This window comes from Typopeltis vanoorti, chromosome 11 (genome assembly GCF_054136105.1).
Source record: "Typopeltis vanoorti isolate ZY-2024b chromosome 11, IOZ_Tvanoo_1.0, whole genome shotgun sequence".
Classification (NCBI taxonomy): domain Eukaryota; kingdom Metazoa; phylum Arthropoda; class Arachnida; order Uropygi; family Thelyphonidae; genus Typopeltis; species Typopeltis vanoorti.
This window is the reverse complement of record NC_143559.1, coordinates 73,656,095-73,672,424: the sequence shown is the minus strand read 5'-3', so window position 1 is coordinate 73,672,424 and position 16,330 is coordinate 73,656,095. Positions and strand designations below refer to the sequence as shown.

At 33.6% G+C, this 16,330-nt stretch overlaps 1 protein-coding gene across 1 annotated transcript in view; it reads left to right on the top strand.

Annotated features, from left to right (window-relative positions):
- Positions 1–16,330, top strand: part of Spt6 (transcription elongation factor Spt6) — a 651,062-nt gene that overhangs the window by 251,131 nt on the left and 383,601 nt on the right. The window contains exons 16-18 of the mRNA XM_090401053.1: positions 1,963–2,198; positions 8,940–9,069; positions 13,364–13,514. Of these exons, the coding sequence (XP_090257179.1) occupies positions 1,963–2,198; positions 8,940–9,069; positions 13,364–13,514 (517 nt within the window). The remainder of the gene's footprint in view (positions 1–1,962; positions 2,199–8,939; positions 9,070–13,363; positions 13,515–16,330) is intronic.

Genomic DNA, 16,330 nt, shown 5'->3' with positions numbered 1-16,330 from the left:
AGTACAAGTTTTTTCTCTCAGCTGATTTTTTGGACTTGTTAAATCCTGAATGAAGTGTTTCTTTAATAAAGTGCTTCATTCAGGATGTAACACCATCTTATCTATACAGTTATCCATATTATGTGGATTACCTCTGGATAAGATGGTTATCCATCTTATCCAGAGGTAATCCACACTGAAATAAGATGGTTATCCATCTTATTTCAGTGTGCAAAAGCAAGGATTCGTACGTGGCTTCCATAGACGTGCAAAGTTTTTTTTAAAGAAAGGCTTTCTTTTAAAGGTCTTGACTTGGTGTTCTTAACCGGTGTTCCCCGGAACACCGGTTAAGAACCACTGGCCTAGTTGAATGAAAACAAAGCAGGTGAAAAATTTACCATATTTACAACTTGGTCTAGTACAGGTTTTTAATATTGCTGGTAATGTTTTTCAAACTAGGGATTCTCTGTGCAAAAAACGGTGCGTAGATATAATACATCCTGCAAACACATAACCTATAAACGATGTTTTGTTGGTTTAAAAATCAACGCTCATAGCAGTCTTCAGTTGTTAGGATCAGAGTAGCCAATTGCACTCAGAACTGTGTTATGTGACATCTTTCACCGAAGTGACACTGGTAACTAGTTCGCAGAACACAAGTGTTCCAGGGAACACTGGTTAAGAACTACTGCATTAAGGGAAGGGCCACTACCAAGATTCCCACTGATTTCGACCTTTAATGAGGTCTCGTCAGTCAGAGGCAGACCCAGAGTGGCAATACTAAGCCAAAAGCAAAATAGAGAGGTCATATTTACGTATACGAGTTAACAACCGGTGTACCACCTTATTATTAAATTACTCTGGATTTAGAGAAAGATGTTGGAAGTTTATTTTTCACTTGGTTAGACTATAATAAATTTAGTTTAATTCTTTATCCAAGTGTAAGCAAACAAAGTTTGTGCCTGAAAATATTGTCAGGACTGAGGTAAGGTGGTACATCCCTTGCTTCCCTTAATGCATAGCAGTATGCATGTCCACAAGGAGATGTGCTTTGCATTATGGGAGATACTGAGACAAGGAGTGATGAGAGCTTTTCCACCTTTGCTACGAGTTGCCAAAGGATGTACCATCTTACCTCAGTCCTGAAGTTATTTTCAGGCGCAAACTTTGTTTGCTTACACTTGGATAAAGGATTAAACTAAATTTATTATATTCTAACCAAGTGCAAAATAAACTTCCAACAAATTTTGTTGATAGGAAAATATGCGGAAATAAGGTGATACTTCTCCAAAATTCTACCAATAGGTTCAGAGATACCAGAAATATAAGGGATTGGAAACCCCTGGCATGTATTGAAGATTGACCTTTTTTTTTTTAATTGGTAAACCGATTGTTGTATGTATTCCTGTTTCTTTGATTTGCTTGTTTCTACACACTGATGATAGTGTACTGTTATTTTCAGTATGAAATTCAGTACTTCCATTTCATTAAATTTAATTACTGTAGTTATCATGTAATTTGTTTATTGCATGCCACTTTTTTTGCTTTATGTTAACACTATTTAAGTGACACAGTATTTCATTAATATCTTCCATTGTCTTTACCTCTTCAGTTTCATTGAATTGAGGTTGTTTTCATTCAGAGACAGAGAGTTGTCTCATGCTTAAACTTTGTTATTTGGCTTTATAGAGAAGCAGCATTATATGCCAAATTTTTGCATATATCCTGTATGCAAAATCCTGTTAATTGGTTACATAGAACACATTTTGACAAACATATGAGCTTAATTATAATATGCAAAAATATCATAATAGCAAACTTCTACCATTACTAATTTATAATTTTTGCTGTTTCACTTTCTTCTGCTTATCATTTACTGCTAGTGAATTTTGCTTTAAAATTTGTTTATTGCTTTTGCATACTTTGTGGTTTAGTAACTTTTTTCTTATTATTTATTTATTGTTTTTAATGTATGCATTTCAGGGTGAAAGAAGTTCAGACTCCAGAAGAAATGAGAGATATGTTTCTTAATTTTATTCTTTATTATTCTCGTGATGTGCCTGTTATGAATGAAGCTATTATGCAGAAAAAGAAAAAAGAGGCCGAGCTAGGGAATGCTGAGAAAGATGATGAAGAGGCCGAAGCAGAAGCGGAGGCTACAAGAATAAAGTTAGCAAAACGTAGAGATGCATATATAGTTTGTAAAGATGCTGGTCTGAGTAAGTACTTTTATTTCTGATTCTTCACACTCAGTTTTTCCGTGGTATTCTCTCTCAAAACAAGAAGCAAAATCTTGTTTTTTGATATTTAAATTCACTTGGAAAAGTTATATTTTGTGATAATTACCATATAAATTGAATGCTTTTAGTATAATACTAGACAATTTAAAGTTATCTTTTTTATTACAGAAAGAATTATTGCAAAAATTATTTCCTGCAGCAAATTGTGCATCTTTTATGTTAAAAAATTAATGCCTTTCTTATAAAATATGTAACATCAAATTTTTTTGAATAGGATGTATGGGTGGATGTGGTGAGTACATATGGAATGAGTTTTTAATGAATGCAGGTGATTCAGCACTTGCTATAGCCAACTTGCAGGGATTGAATTAGTTTATTATAGTGAAAATAGAACAGAATTGATACCATGTGAAACTATATTTGGTTTTGGAATAGTATATTTGTTATTGTTAATTCGCTATAGCTTGGTTTGCTATAGTAATTCAACTGTCTACCAGTTCATTTAATTAATTAATTTAAGTTAAGGGACATTACATCCCATATTGTTTCTTAGCCGAATAAGAAACTCAAAAAGTTTCATGCCGAATATAGAAACTATAAAGTTCGGCGATTCCAAGCGTAAGCAAATACCTGGATAGTGCAACACCTGACCCATTTTGCAGTGCAGATTGAGGCAACTCATAGTAAAGGTGGAGCAAGCTCTGATCACTATTCTTGGTATTTACCCATAATGTGAACTATGCCTCAATTTGCACTGCCAAATGGGCCAGGTGTTGAAATTTCTGTCACCAGCAGTTTTCAACTGCTTGGTGACAGAAATTTCAAATACATGGGGAGTGTATTTGAAAGTGGGGGAAAACAACTTGTTTTCCCCCCACTCCCCATGCGGGGGGGGGGGATTTTACGTTCGAAAATTTCTTAGTAAGTAATTACTGAGAAATTTTACGGGGGGGGGATTTTACGTTCGAAAATTTCTTAGTAAGTAATTACTGATCACTTAGTGACAACTATTTTTTTCTGCTTCTGTCACCTTCCTAATTTAAGGAAGGTGACAGAATTTACATCAGCACTGAGTAAAGTTATTTTTCATAATCATTCTTTCTCTTACTTGATATAGTGATAAAACTCTTTTGGATTTATTTTGGTCTGCTTAGCTAACTTTCTCTCAAAATTGGAGTTAGTCTTCCTTACCATACTAGTTACCCTTGTTGCTTGTGCTTTATTATTCCTTCCATAGTGCTTTTTTTTTAAGCTCTTGCTTTATATATTGCTAATCATCTACTTAATCCCTACTCAGTTTATCCTCCTGCCCCTGGGTATGCACTCTGATTGCTCAAACAACCCTTGACCACTTCCCATGTACTAATAACATTCATTTCATCAAAAAAAAAAAAAAAAAACAGCTAATGCCTTTTTATTCCTGTATATAGGGAGTAGGCGAGGCCATTTAGCCCTAGCCCTATCTAACTTTTGGAGACTGAGTGGACAGTTCAATCTCTACTGGTACCTAATCAGAGAGAGCTGTCCCAAGGCTATCACTAATTAAGCGGCATGCAGTGAAGAGAGACTGCTCAACAAGTGCTGCCATCTCATGCATTTCGTCCCTAACACTCGTATTTAATGTCTGAAATAATGTGGGTTCTACGGTCAATTTTCTTGAGTTTACGGGACGAAAAAAACTTGAGTTTTGGGGATAAAAAACCATTTGCCCATGCCAGAGATTGACTGACTTGGGAACCTGTCGAAAAAAGGCTTTAAAAAATTTCTTCGAGTTGCCGACCAGATTCGAAACCAAGAAGTCTTTCTTAGTACGGCAAACACCACATCCACTGAGCTACACAGGCTCGTAGTTTCTTATGCCATGACATCCAAGTTGCCTCCTAAGCTTGTCATAATTGCCAGCTTTGGAGTTCTGCATAAACCCCTTTCTTGACCGCAATTTCCACATGATGAGCAACTTCCGAGGACAAGACTGTATGGTCTTTCCTCATTTGGAGGTAGAGTTGCTGCTGTAGTTATAGATAGATCTTCTGATGATGTTACCAGATCCAAAACTCTCAAACTCCTAGTCCCTTCTGTCACATGCTGTTTCAAATAATTATCCCTTAGTAACTGTATAAATTCCTTTCCATTTTGCCATGTGCCATTTTCTCCTTCGAATCTATATCACATAGTTGAAATCTACCATGATAATTACCATGATTGATAATGGCCTGCACTCATTGTGCTAATCTGCTGATACGTTGCGTCCACATCTTCTTCTTGCTGGTTGAAGTGCTTCAGCTATCATTAACAATATCCCTCCTCCTGGCCTATTTCCTCTATCTTCTCTGAAAATACAATATCCATTACATTCTATCCATGTAACTACATCATTCTCTGGCAATCAGGTCTCATTGATGCCAATAATTTTTGGCCAAGTCGAGCTGACCAATGTGAAAAACTCCTCTCCTTTATTTATTTCTGATACTTCAGGGATTTGTGTGCATGCATTTCAACATCCACTTGTGTCCACAGTTAGCCTTACATGATGTCGTTACCTGCCCATTCATATTCAAAACCTGGGAAACTGCATCCAGCTCTTTACAATCATTCCTACACTCGTACTTATCTATCCCAGGGGTAGCTAATTCTGCACTCACACTCATTTTCCTCAGGGGGTGGCTAGACATGCTTAATTGTCCCCCCCCCATATCTCTTGTTTCCCTGGTTTTGCACTTTTTGTACAAACTCTCACCAAATGACACTTTCTCCAAGCATCTAACTCCAAATTTCAGTGAATTTGAGAGGCTTACAAGTAAATAAGCCTCTCAAATTTACTCCATAATTAAGAGGCTTACTTACTTGTGTTTATGATTGTTCTTTGTATCTGTCGGGAGGACTGATGGACTTACGTTGCAATTATTACAAAAGTTAACATAGCCTATTGTTACTTTAAAAGATCAGTGCTTAATTGTTTAGTCATTGACAAACATATCTGGAAAATTAATCTAGCTGGGGGGAGGGGGGATTCAGATTTGAAGTCTGTCACCCATTTTCTCATTTTTGAGAGTTGATAAGTATCGGATTTCTTATTATTAAATTTCTGTTCTCTGCATTACTATCTGTTCCTGTGATGTTCATATAAATATGTGCATAAATTCATATGAAGATAATATAAATGAAAAAAGACAAGTCCTATTAATTACATTATTATTGATAATGATGTCTTCAGACTGGTACAGAATTGCATAGAGAATTCAAAATAGGATATTTAGCATTAAAAAAAAAAAAGAATTTCTTAGTGAAAAGAAAAATGTCAAATAAAGTTTTTAGAAATGAATCACAGTTCAGCAGCTTTTAGATGTGATCTGCAGACTCATATATACAAATATTATTGGGGAAAAAAAGATGAAAGAGTTTTGGAAATGAGAACAAAACTATAAGATCACTTCGAAAATCTGCAGAGATCATCATTAAAATTAGTTAGAAAAGCATGTGATGGAGTCATGTGATAGACTAAAAATAGTTAATTGCTGACCCTGAAGTGGCTTAAAAATGTTCTGTATTAAAGCTGCAAAGCAGAGATTCTGGATTATTTTACCCTTTGCTTATACACACACACATGAAAATAAGTCATAAGTCTTTACTAATAGATCAGAAAGATTTAAGAAAGTCAATATGTGGTATGTAAATGTAGTTAAACAATGAGTCTTTTAAAGATGACAAGATAAATGTTATTGTTATTATTATTATCATCATGGGAAGTTCATTCAACTGACAACATATTTATCATATAGAATCTTAAAATCCTTAACGCTCCTTGAATTAACAACACGTTCTAGTAATGCATTCCATTCACTGACAATTCTCCATGTAAAAATTCTGCTCCTCACACCCCTCCTCACCACACGTTGACACAATATCCAGAAATGACCTCTGGTTCTTCCCCTCTCATCATCTACTCTTTTTTATAATCCCCTCTGGATTAATCTGATAAAATCCTCTCACTAACTTAAATGTCTCTATCATATCACCTCTCTTCCTCCTATCCACCCAACTCTGCAATTGACATTTCTTCAACCTCTCTCCATAGCCAGCATTCCAAATTCCCTGGCCTATAACAGCATCCTATTAGATATACTAACCTATTTATTTCAACACAGATTCAAAATCTGTGCATACACTATCAACTTTCGCACTCCGTGGACACAATTCCTCTGCAATCATTAACAGCACTTGCCTTCCTCTTTTCACATTTCTATCCTTCCGGAAAATTATATATCCTTCTTGTTCTATTCCCGAAATCACATCCTCCTCAGACAAACAAGTTTTGCTTATTCCAGTTATTTTTGGGCATACCGTCTCAATCAATTCAACAAACTCTGCTCTTTCGAATGCTCCTTATATTTGCATATAAACATAAGAATCACTGTGTGTTTGAGGCCATTCTGCTAGCACCAACATTCTCTATTCTAGCTGCTCACCTCTCTCTTCGGTCTGACCACTCCTGTTTCCCTGATTCCGACTCTGATTTCCATTCCTACCTGTCTCATTCTCACCTTTATGCATTCCGTCATCTTGTTCTGCTGCAATTACATCTTCAACTTCATATCCATCTTCCTCCTGCCTTACAATCTCTTGATTTGTGCTATCCTACTTCACAGATAGACTCTGATCATTTACTACATCAACTTCTTGACTCTGTGCCTTCTCAGAAAACAATAGCCTTTCTAAATGCCCAACACCAAATCCATTCAAATATAATCCATGAACTTTATACCATTTCAAATTCTCTCCACAGATTTACAAATTGAACCTCCTTTGCCTCACACAACTCAGCCATCTTACTATTCATTATCTCCGTTCTCCTTCTCAATTCACAGTTGTCATATCTAGGCAACATGCCTATGACTTTCCCAACAACACTATTCTTCTTTACCTGCTGCAACAACTTCCTCAAGTTTCTGTCAACATTTTTCCCTCTCCCAACTAAGTCATTTGTGCCCACGACTACCACTAATTTTGATGACAGGTATTTCCTTTTCTACAACACATTGGGTTATTTGCTTCATTGTTCCAACAGGAAAGCATGTTTTGTGCACTTTCTTAGTAATCACACCTCAAATGATCGAGTCCCCCCATACAGTGATATGCAAGTATGCTTTGACTTTTTCTTCATATTATTAACTTGCTTCTTCTCCTTATCATCAACCAATCTCTCCTTTTGATGCTAATATCGTCTTCCATATGTTTCATTTGACTTTCATGCTTCAACCAAGCTAACAAAGAACTCATGGTCTACTTCAACCACAAACTGCTATGCTACAACAGATTCCCGAAATCACTATGGTCCCGATGTTTGTTCCCATTTCTAATTGCTCTAATCTGTCCAGATACTTTTCACATATGTTAATTCTTTCCTTCTTCTCATTTACCCAAACAGTCCACAAATCTGTCACATTTTTTGGCAGTGTTTCGCAACACATCCACTGCGAAAAATCCAAAATCAGAGTCAGACTTTCATACAGAAGCCTTCCATGCTGCTGACATATGTTTCTTTATGGATGCCACCTTTAGAAGCTGTACAAGAAACAAGTAGCAGAACACAACGACACCACTGAAGGACACTTTTATCCAGACTGAAAAAAAAATGCAGTACAATTGCTACAAAAAGCCACCTATATACTAATTAAAAACACTTTTTTTAGCAACTTTGCTCAAATATCATGAAATATTTGATAGAGAAGTAACTGTGAAATCTATAAAGAAACAAAATATATGTAAACACAGTGGAAAGATATTTTAATTAACCATACTATATTATACAAATATTTCAGTATAAGTATTTTCAACCATCATCAGTGTAACAATTAAAAATGGGAATTTCAAGCAGCAGTAATGTAGGCACATGTAGGCTGGTGTGTTTTTCATATGCATTCATGAGGAAGTCTGGTAAATAAAATACTATTAGAATTCAAAATAGGTGTGTGTGTGTGTGTGTAACTATTAAAAAAAAAAAAACTGACATGTGGCAAAATTAGTCAGTATTATCATCCGTACTATTACCGCCTAAATATAATGTCAGTTATTTTACATTTTACATTGCCGTTATTGATAACTATATCCCAAATTTTGGATATAGATAATCTGTTGTTTAGAAGGGCAGCATTGAAGGACAGCATCTGGTTCTCCTGATGAAAACAACTCTGTCTTTCTTTAGCTGTGCAACATCAGAACTGACATGACATTTCATACTGTTGACCATTGTTATCTTTTGGTTTAAGCCAACACAGAATAGTTTGGTCAACTGAATCTCATATTGCTACCCATCTTTTGTCTTCAGCATCACTATCAAGTTGATTTGAATAAATAAATATTATTCCTTACTGAATAGTAATAGTTCTGTTGCTGTGTGTGCTGCTTTAGGTAAACTCAAACAGAATCACTTTAAACATTACTTTGCAATTGAAACAACCTGTTGGTTTGAAGTTGATTGTATGGTAGTTATTGCAAGCAAATAATGTAGCCGTGTTGCTGCATAATAAATCAAAGCTTGTCATGGTCAAATATTAAAATTTGCCCCCTTTTATTTATTTATTTTTTATTTCCCTGTGAGAATAGACTTGTTAATCTTGAATATTTGTATTTTATGCATTACAATTTTTTTTTTTTTTTTTTTAAATTATGATTTGAAATAAAATTCTTAATTCAATCTAACATGCTTTTGAATTTTCATAGGTGGTTTAGCAAAAAAGTTTGGTCTTACACCAGAAGAGTTTGGAGAAAATTTACGGGATAATTATCAGCGGCATGAAGTAGACCAGTATCCTGTTGAACCACTTGATGCAGCAAGGGAATATGTTTGCAAGTAAGGATGTTTTTGTCTTTATATGTATATCGGGAAAATATTCAGGGTGTGCAGTGCACATGCACGAAATAACAATATCACCAATATATTTTTGCATTTATTCTCATTAAAGGATCTCCTAATTAAAGGATTTCCTGACTTTGCGTGATTCCTAATATGCTAATGCTTCATGAAGATGACACTTTTCGATGCTTAAACATTGCATCACATTCACGTTAATAGCCCGGGTGTGCAGTCACAAATGCATACACCTTGGATCAGACATACAGATGGTCTGATTCTTAGTATTCCAGTGGTGTTAAATCACCCAGAAGGTTGACAGTCTACTGAATGTCTGTTTTCTGCCAGAGCTTTTGCAGATTGTATGATTATAGTTGAGGGAGGTTGGATCTTGTGTGGAAATAAGAAAAATGAGTTATTTCAGCTTTTTTTAGTCCAGTCCAGAAAAATAATAATTTCCTAAGTGTTCTGTGCATATTATATAGCTGTATTTAAAAAAAAAAAAAAGTATCAGAATTCAAATTATCCATGTCTCACTCTAGTATTTGCCAATGATAATCTAACCTCACCATGAAGCATAGATATTGTTCATTTGACCTTTATGCTTTCTATATTTAAAATTATATTAATTGATAAGTTAAAGTATTCAAAGTTTAATTGCATTGAACCAATTAAGATGAGTGCTGATGCACTGTGCACGCTTAAAACCTTTCGTACATCAATAAAAATGCAACTATACTGAACATTGCATCATTACATAAAAATGCAACTAAAATTCACGTCAATATATAGTCATATTGACGTGAATTTTGTAATGTGGGTACATAAATTACATGACAGCCTATAATGACATTGTAGACAATTCTACACTTCTGATTTTATGGCAAGAGTTCAATGAAGGCTTGTTCTTGTATCAACACAACAATATCCCGATCACAAAGTCAGGTCTTTGCAGAAATGGATTAATGAGATAAGTGTTTAAGAACTTGACTGGTCTGTAAGGAGTCCTGATCTGTTAAACACTATTGGGATGAATTAGAATGCCTATTGTGAACCAGGCCAGATCACCTGACAATCAGCATTGGACCTCACTATGCTTTTCTGAAAGAATGGATAGGAATTACTGCATCAATGATATACCTAATAGAAAGTATACCCAGAAGATAGAAGGCTATTATAGCATCAGAGGGTCAACCAACTTCATATTAATGCATTTCACATTGGAGTGAGAGTTGGGATGAGCAGACTTCTTAATATTTTTGACTGTATAGTGTACACTTGTATAGCAGATGATCACTACATCAAATTCCTAGAAACCAGAGATATCATTCATTATAACATAATGTTCGTTATAGTGAATTTAAAATCAAAACACTAATCTCCTCCCCCCTCCCCCCCACCATTCCTATGAAACAAAATGAATTATGGAAATAACACAAAAGAAACACCAAAACATAACAGAGAAAATTGAGGGGAGGGGATATTATGAGAAGTAAAACAAAAGAAATCACAGGAGATAGAACAGAGGAAATGGTACATTGATGACAGAACACTAAAGATTTGCAGGAACATACATAAAACATGAAAAAGGAACTAAAAGGAACACATGAAATTATAAAAGTGAAAATCAAGAATTAATGTTTAAATTTTGAAATTTTATATTAGCTTAAATTAGTCACTTACCTGAAATCTTTGTAATAAACTAAATATGTGCAGTCTGTATTTGAAATCAAAAATATCCTGAAAATATCAGTAGTTAGTCAACTTAGTTACCTCTGATTACAAAGAGGAATGGAACAGAAATGATTATTAGTCTGCATTAGTCAGCCTGATTGGGCAGGCATGACTAATGCAGTACAGCTGGCATAAATTGATACTTTTCTCTTAGAACTGTAAATAAAAATTGCACAATATAGAGAGTTTCTTTAATTCAGAGTTAAAAATTATGAAATTTGTTTGGATAGCAGCTCATTTTGTGTGAAAGACAGTTTATTTATAATGTAAAAAAAAAAATAATAAAAAGTCTAAATTTCTAATTAAAAATTTTGAGTTTAAAATTTTCAGTTTTATTTGTTAAAACCCAAGTTTTTACAGTCTGCACATTTACAGTAATTTATTATGAAGATTTCAGGAAAAAAAATGTAAGAAAGCAAAGCACTGTCTAAACAATAGTCATGGTTAAAATATAGAAAATAAATATAAGGAAGGTAGCAAAATATTGTGGAGACTATTTGAAAAGCTTAGAAATAGGGAGGGAGCGAGTGCTATAAAAGGAATCAGAGTTGGTATTATATTAGCTTGTATTAATGTCGATAACCAACATTAATACAAGCTAATTTAACCTTTCAAAATTTAAACATTAATTTTGAAAGGTTAAAACCTTTCAAAATTAATGTTTAAATTTTGAATGTTATCATTTTATGGGATTTATGTATGGTTCCCTCTCATCCTTTGTATTCTATTCTCAGTGTATGATTTTCGACCTTTCCTTTCTACTGTTTCCTATTTATTACTTTTTTTTTGTTTGTTTCTGACAATTTTCTTTTGTCTTATTTCTCCCTGATTTCTTTTGTTTTATTTCCCATACATTTATTTTCTTATATTTACTGTTATTTCCTTTTTCTCCTGATCGTGATATCATTTGCCAGGAAATTTAGCTTGCAATAGTGAAGGTTTTATGTTGAAATATTGTGTTTGTGATTAATCCATCTCCTGAACAGAAATCCAGCAGGCATTTAATGTTATTATTAGCCTTACTCTTTTTTCCCCCAACTTTTTTCAGAATTTTGTGTTGTTCAGTCATGTATATGCCTGAGATTCATTTTGTACATTGCTGTTTAAATCTCCAATGACCAGCTCTTGTTTATGTCAGCTGCACTTTCTAATGATTCAAAAAATTTACTTCACATCTTCTTTTCTAGAATCTTCTATGTCACATAGGCACTAAAGATATTTGATTGTTCGGTTCCCGCAGTTTGAAATCTGCTATGTTATTCCTTGAAATTGCCTGTTAATCAGTAAAGTTATCTTTGTGTGTTTCTTCTTCTTTGAGTGCCATCTCCTATAGGAGATCGGCGACCACCTTGCCAAATTTTGAGCGATTCTCAGCTATTCTGAGCAGTCTCTCAGAGTTCATACCAGTCCACTGTCTGATATCTGCCAGCCAAGATTTTCTTCGTCTTCCTTGTCCTCTTCTTCCATTTATCTTCCCTTTTATAATCAATTGAAGTATCTTATATTTTTCATTACGAAGTGTGTTTAAAAATGTTATATTTTCTTAGGTCAGTTATCCACCTTCCTTAGGCCCATATATAGGTCTCCTCCCAGCTATTTAACTTTGATGCTTAACTGACCTCATATATATATATCAAAATTACTTAATTTATTTCTTTGGACTCTAACTCTCTTTTGGCTTTGCAGTGTGCACATTTTTCTTTTTGGCAATTATTTACCTTGTTATGCATTTGATTGTAATAACCATAATCGTTATAGTTTTAATTTGAACTAAATATGTCTGAAAGATGGTCAAAACTTTTGCAAGAAATGATATTACATAAGTGATTGTTAGATTTTGAATATTTACATCTGTTCCTTTTGAATAAAGGTAGAAAAATATCAAAATTAAAATTATTTCAAAATAAATAAACTTGGAAGCATATAGCAAACAATATTCAGCTGGTTTGTGGAAGTAGGGTACATTTCAAGTGATGATCCTATTCATTACATGAAGTATGCATATCAAGATACTGTGATGATACTATATAATCAAGTTTACCTTATTACTAACTTCTATGCAACAATTGTTTTTCAAATTAATCTGTTATTTGGCTCTGATATCAGATATTATATTTTGGTTTTTGTAAGCTACTACTAACTGCATCATTCCATCTAGATCTTAGCCTTGCTTTGAGTTAATGTTCAGATGATTTTACACAGGTTCGTCTGGTTGTTTGTATATATACTTATACTTAATTAAAATGACATTTTACTATGCATTTAGTCTCTTCCAAACTCAGTCTATATTGACAGTGCCACTTGGTTGGAAAGACCTGGATTGACATCCTGTTTGGGAATGTGAAGGACTTTTATGAGGGATATTCAATAAAAGCAAATTATCTGGCCTCATTGGGAGTTAGGGTTTGCAGAAATTCTGCTTTATCATCCTACAAAACAGGCAAAGATTTACATGACTTAAATGAACATGATATACTGGCCCTAATAGTCTTAGTTGCTTTAACCATAATTGAGAACAGTCTAGTCTACATTTGTTTTTGTTGTATTAACTATTTTTTAGACGATTCGGTACTCCAGAGGAAGCATTAAGAGGTGCCAGATTTATGGTGGCAACACAGGTATCTAGAGATCCTCTAGTTAGGAGATGTATAAGACAGATATACTTTGAAAGAGCAAAAATATCAGTCATAACCACAAAGAAAGGCGTCAAGGTATGTATTTATATTAAATTTTTATATATGTCATTAATATATTTTGTATTACCTTTCTTAGTAATTGGGGACATAGAAAAGTGCTACCAAAACATAAGAGGTCATTATAAAAATGAGATTATATTAGAGAGACTGTATATCTAGATACACAGGTATCTAGAGATCCTCTAGTTAGGAGATGTATAAGACAGATATACTTTGAAAGAGCAAAAATATCAGTCATAACCACAAAGAAAGGCATCAAGGTATGTATTTATATTAAATTTTTATATATGTCATTAATATATTTTGTATTACCTTTCTTAGTAATTGGGGACATAGAAAAGTGCTACCAAAACATAAGAGGTCATTATAAAAATGAGATTATATTTGGAGATGTCATGTTTAGCCTGTGTAGCACAGTGGGTGTGGTATTTGCACACCACGGCATTTGACCGCACGAAGGAAGACTTGGTTTCAAATCTAGTCAGCGACTAGAGGAAATTCTTCTAAGCCTTTTTTAGACTGGTTTCCCAAATTTAATCGATCTCTGGCATGGGCAAGCGGGTTTTTCCCCCTGGAAACTCAGGTTTTTCATCCCGTAAATTCAAGAAAATTGACCTTAGAACCCACACTATTTCAGACATTAAAAATATATTGTGTTAGGGACCATGAGATGTTGGCACTTGTTGAGCCATCTCTTCATTGCATGCCACTCGCCTACTCCCTATATGGGAATAGGCGAGTTCTGCCCAACACTATTTACTGCCTTTTATTATTAAGGCAATTCCATTACCTTTGTTTGGTTTCTTGTCCAAGTATTATTCTTTTTATCTTTGTTTTTTAGTCAGATTCCAGGTTTCACTACCATAGGTCATTGTTGGGAGTGCATGCTAATTGTAGATCTTTCTTTTTAAGCAGTTTGGTAAATTGCTTTTAAACATCTCTCTATAATGGTTAAAAACTTTCCATCCTGCTGTTATTCTAGCTGAAATTTCCTTATGAAATTTATGGTTGCTTGTAATAATTTGTGTCCAAGATATTTGTATGAACTATTTCAATATGTCTTTAGTTTATTTCAATTTGATTTTGTTCTGAAGTACTTCCACTACACATTCTTTTTGATTTATTACCCATATTAGCTGCTGAATCAAAAGTTAGCACACTTAAGTGATAAACATGGACCATATTCTGACTTAAATATTATATTAATAATACTTAAGAAAAAGTAAGGTAGCATTTATCTCTTTGGTTAATGTTTTTCATATTAATATGATATGTAAGTGACAGTGAGGAATCATGGTTAAGAACAGGTAATTTTTACACTGCAATAGTCATTTGGTGACAGTGTTATCCACTGAAATATTGATGGATCTAGAAGAAATTTATAACAGTGGACCAGAAATGTAGATGAATTAGTCTCTTGACACCCCCCACCCTTTCCGTTATAAACTAACAACGGGGATGGAAGGTGTCAAGAGACTAGGTTAACAACCTGTCTCCAAGATGTAAAATTGTGATCACTGAACAAAGATTTAATGAGCCAGTGCAAAATAAAACTGGTATTGAATTATTATAGTTTTATATGGACACTGTGTTAAAAATTCTGTTAATGTAAAGAAATATGGAAAAATACCTAAGGAAACTTATCCACAGTGGACTTTATTATAATTACAGAAATATTAGGTGCTCAGAAATAATTGATATTCATGTTCTAGCATCAGCTGATATAGAAATTCACATGCATTAAATAATGGAAAATTACAACTCCAAGAAAAAAAAAAAAAAAGTAACATGCACATTTAAACAGAATAAAAATGGAAAGATGGACTGTAATGAATGTTGTCTCAACAGGTCTCCGACAATAACAGACCTAAATTTCAGCTCTTTCATAGTTGTCTTTTTAGTTATTTACCTTGTAATCATGATATAATATTGAGTAAAATGCTTTAATTCTTTTTGCAGTATCATATCTATCTCTGGTTATGTTTCCATCTTATAGTTTGACTGCAGCTATTTCTTTAGTGCTGTTCATCAGTTGCTCTTTAAGGCTATGGTTGGTTGTCTTCATTTGTTGTATGAGTTTCCAGTTGAATTTTCATCTTTCTTACTCATACATTTTCTCATTGTTTTGGCAGAAGCTCATTATATTTATTTTTTAATCAGTATACTTCAAGTTTGTTTCATTTCTCTTTGTTTCTTCATAAGCTGTCGTTTTCTTCAGACATTGTTTGGCTTGAAACAACACATATTTCAAGTAAGCATTGCAAACGGTTCTGGATAATTACTTGCATTACTTTGTAATAGATCAGTATTATCATCTATATTAAGATTTTTATCTCGTTTAATTCATGTTGAAATATATATTTCTTTAAATGAACACTTTGTGTAAATTTGTTTCGTTTTGATTCATGAAACATTTTCTTCTTTCTTTTTGGCAGTTAATTTGAATTTTACATAACATATAGCAGGGGTGTTCAACCCATCGATCGCGGAGCAATTTTTGGTCGATCTCTTGTGTATTCCTCCTCACTTAAAAATTTAATTAAAACTGAAAACATAATATTTTCTTTATCGTTATTTTGTATTATTTTTAATTCACTTTAAGTGTATTGCCATTGTTTATTTAATTTTCGTTAAAATTGTCAAATCAGTAATTTTCTTATAAGTCTGGGTAAATGAATTAATTTGGATCAGTGGAAGTCAAACAGCGAGCCTAATGAATACGATTATAAGCAAAGTGTAAAAACTCAATTGTAGCTTAAATATTAAATATTCCAAAGCACATTACATCGATTTGTTTAAGTTAAGGGATATTACATCCCATATAGTTTCTT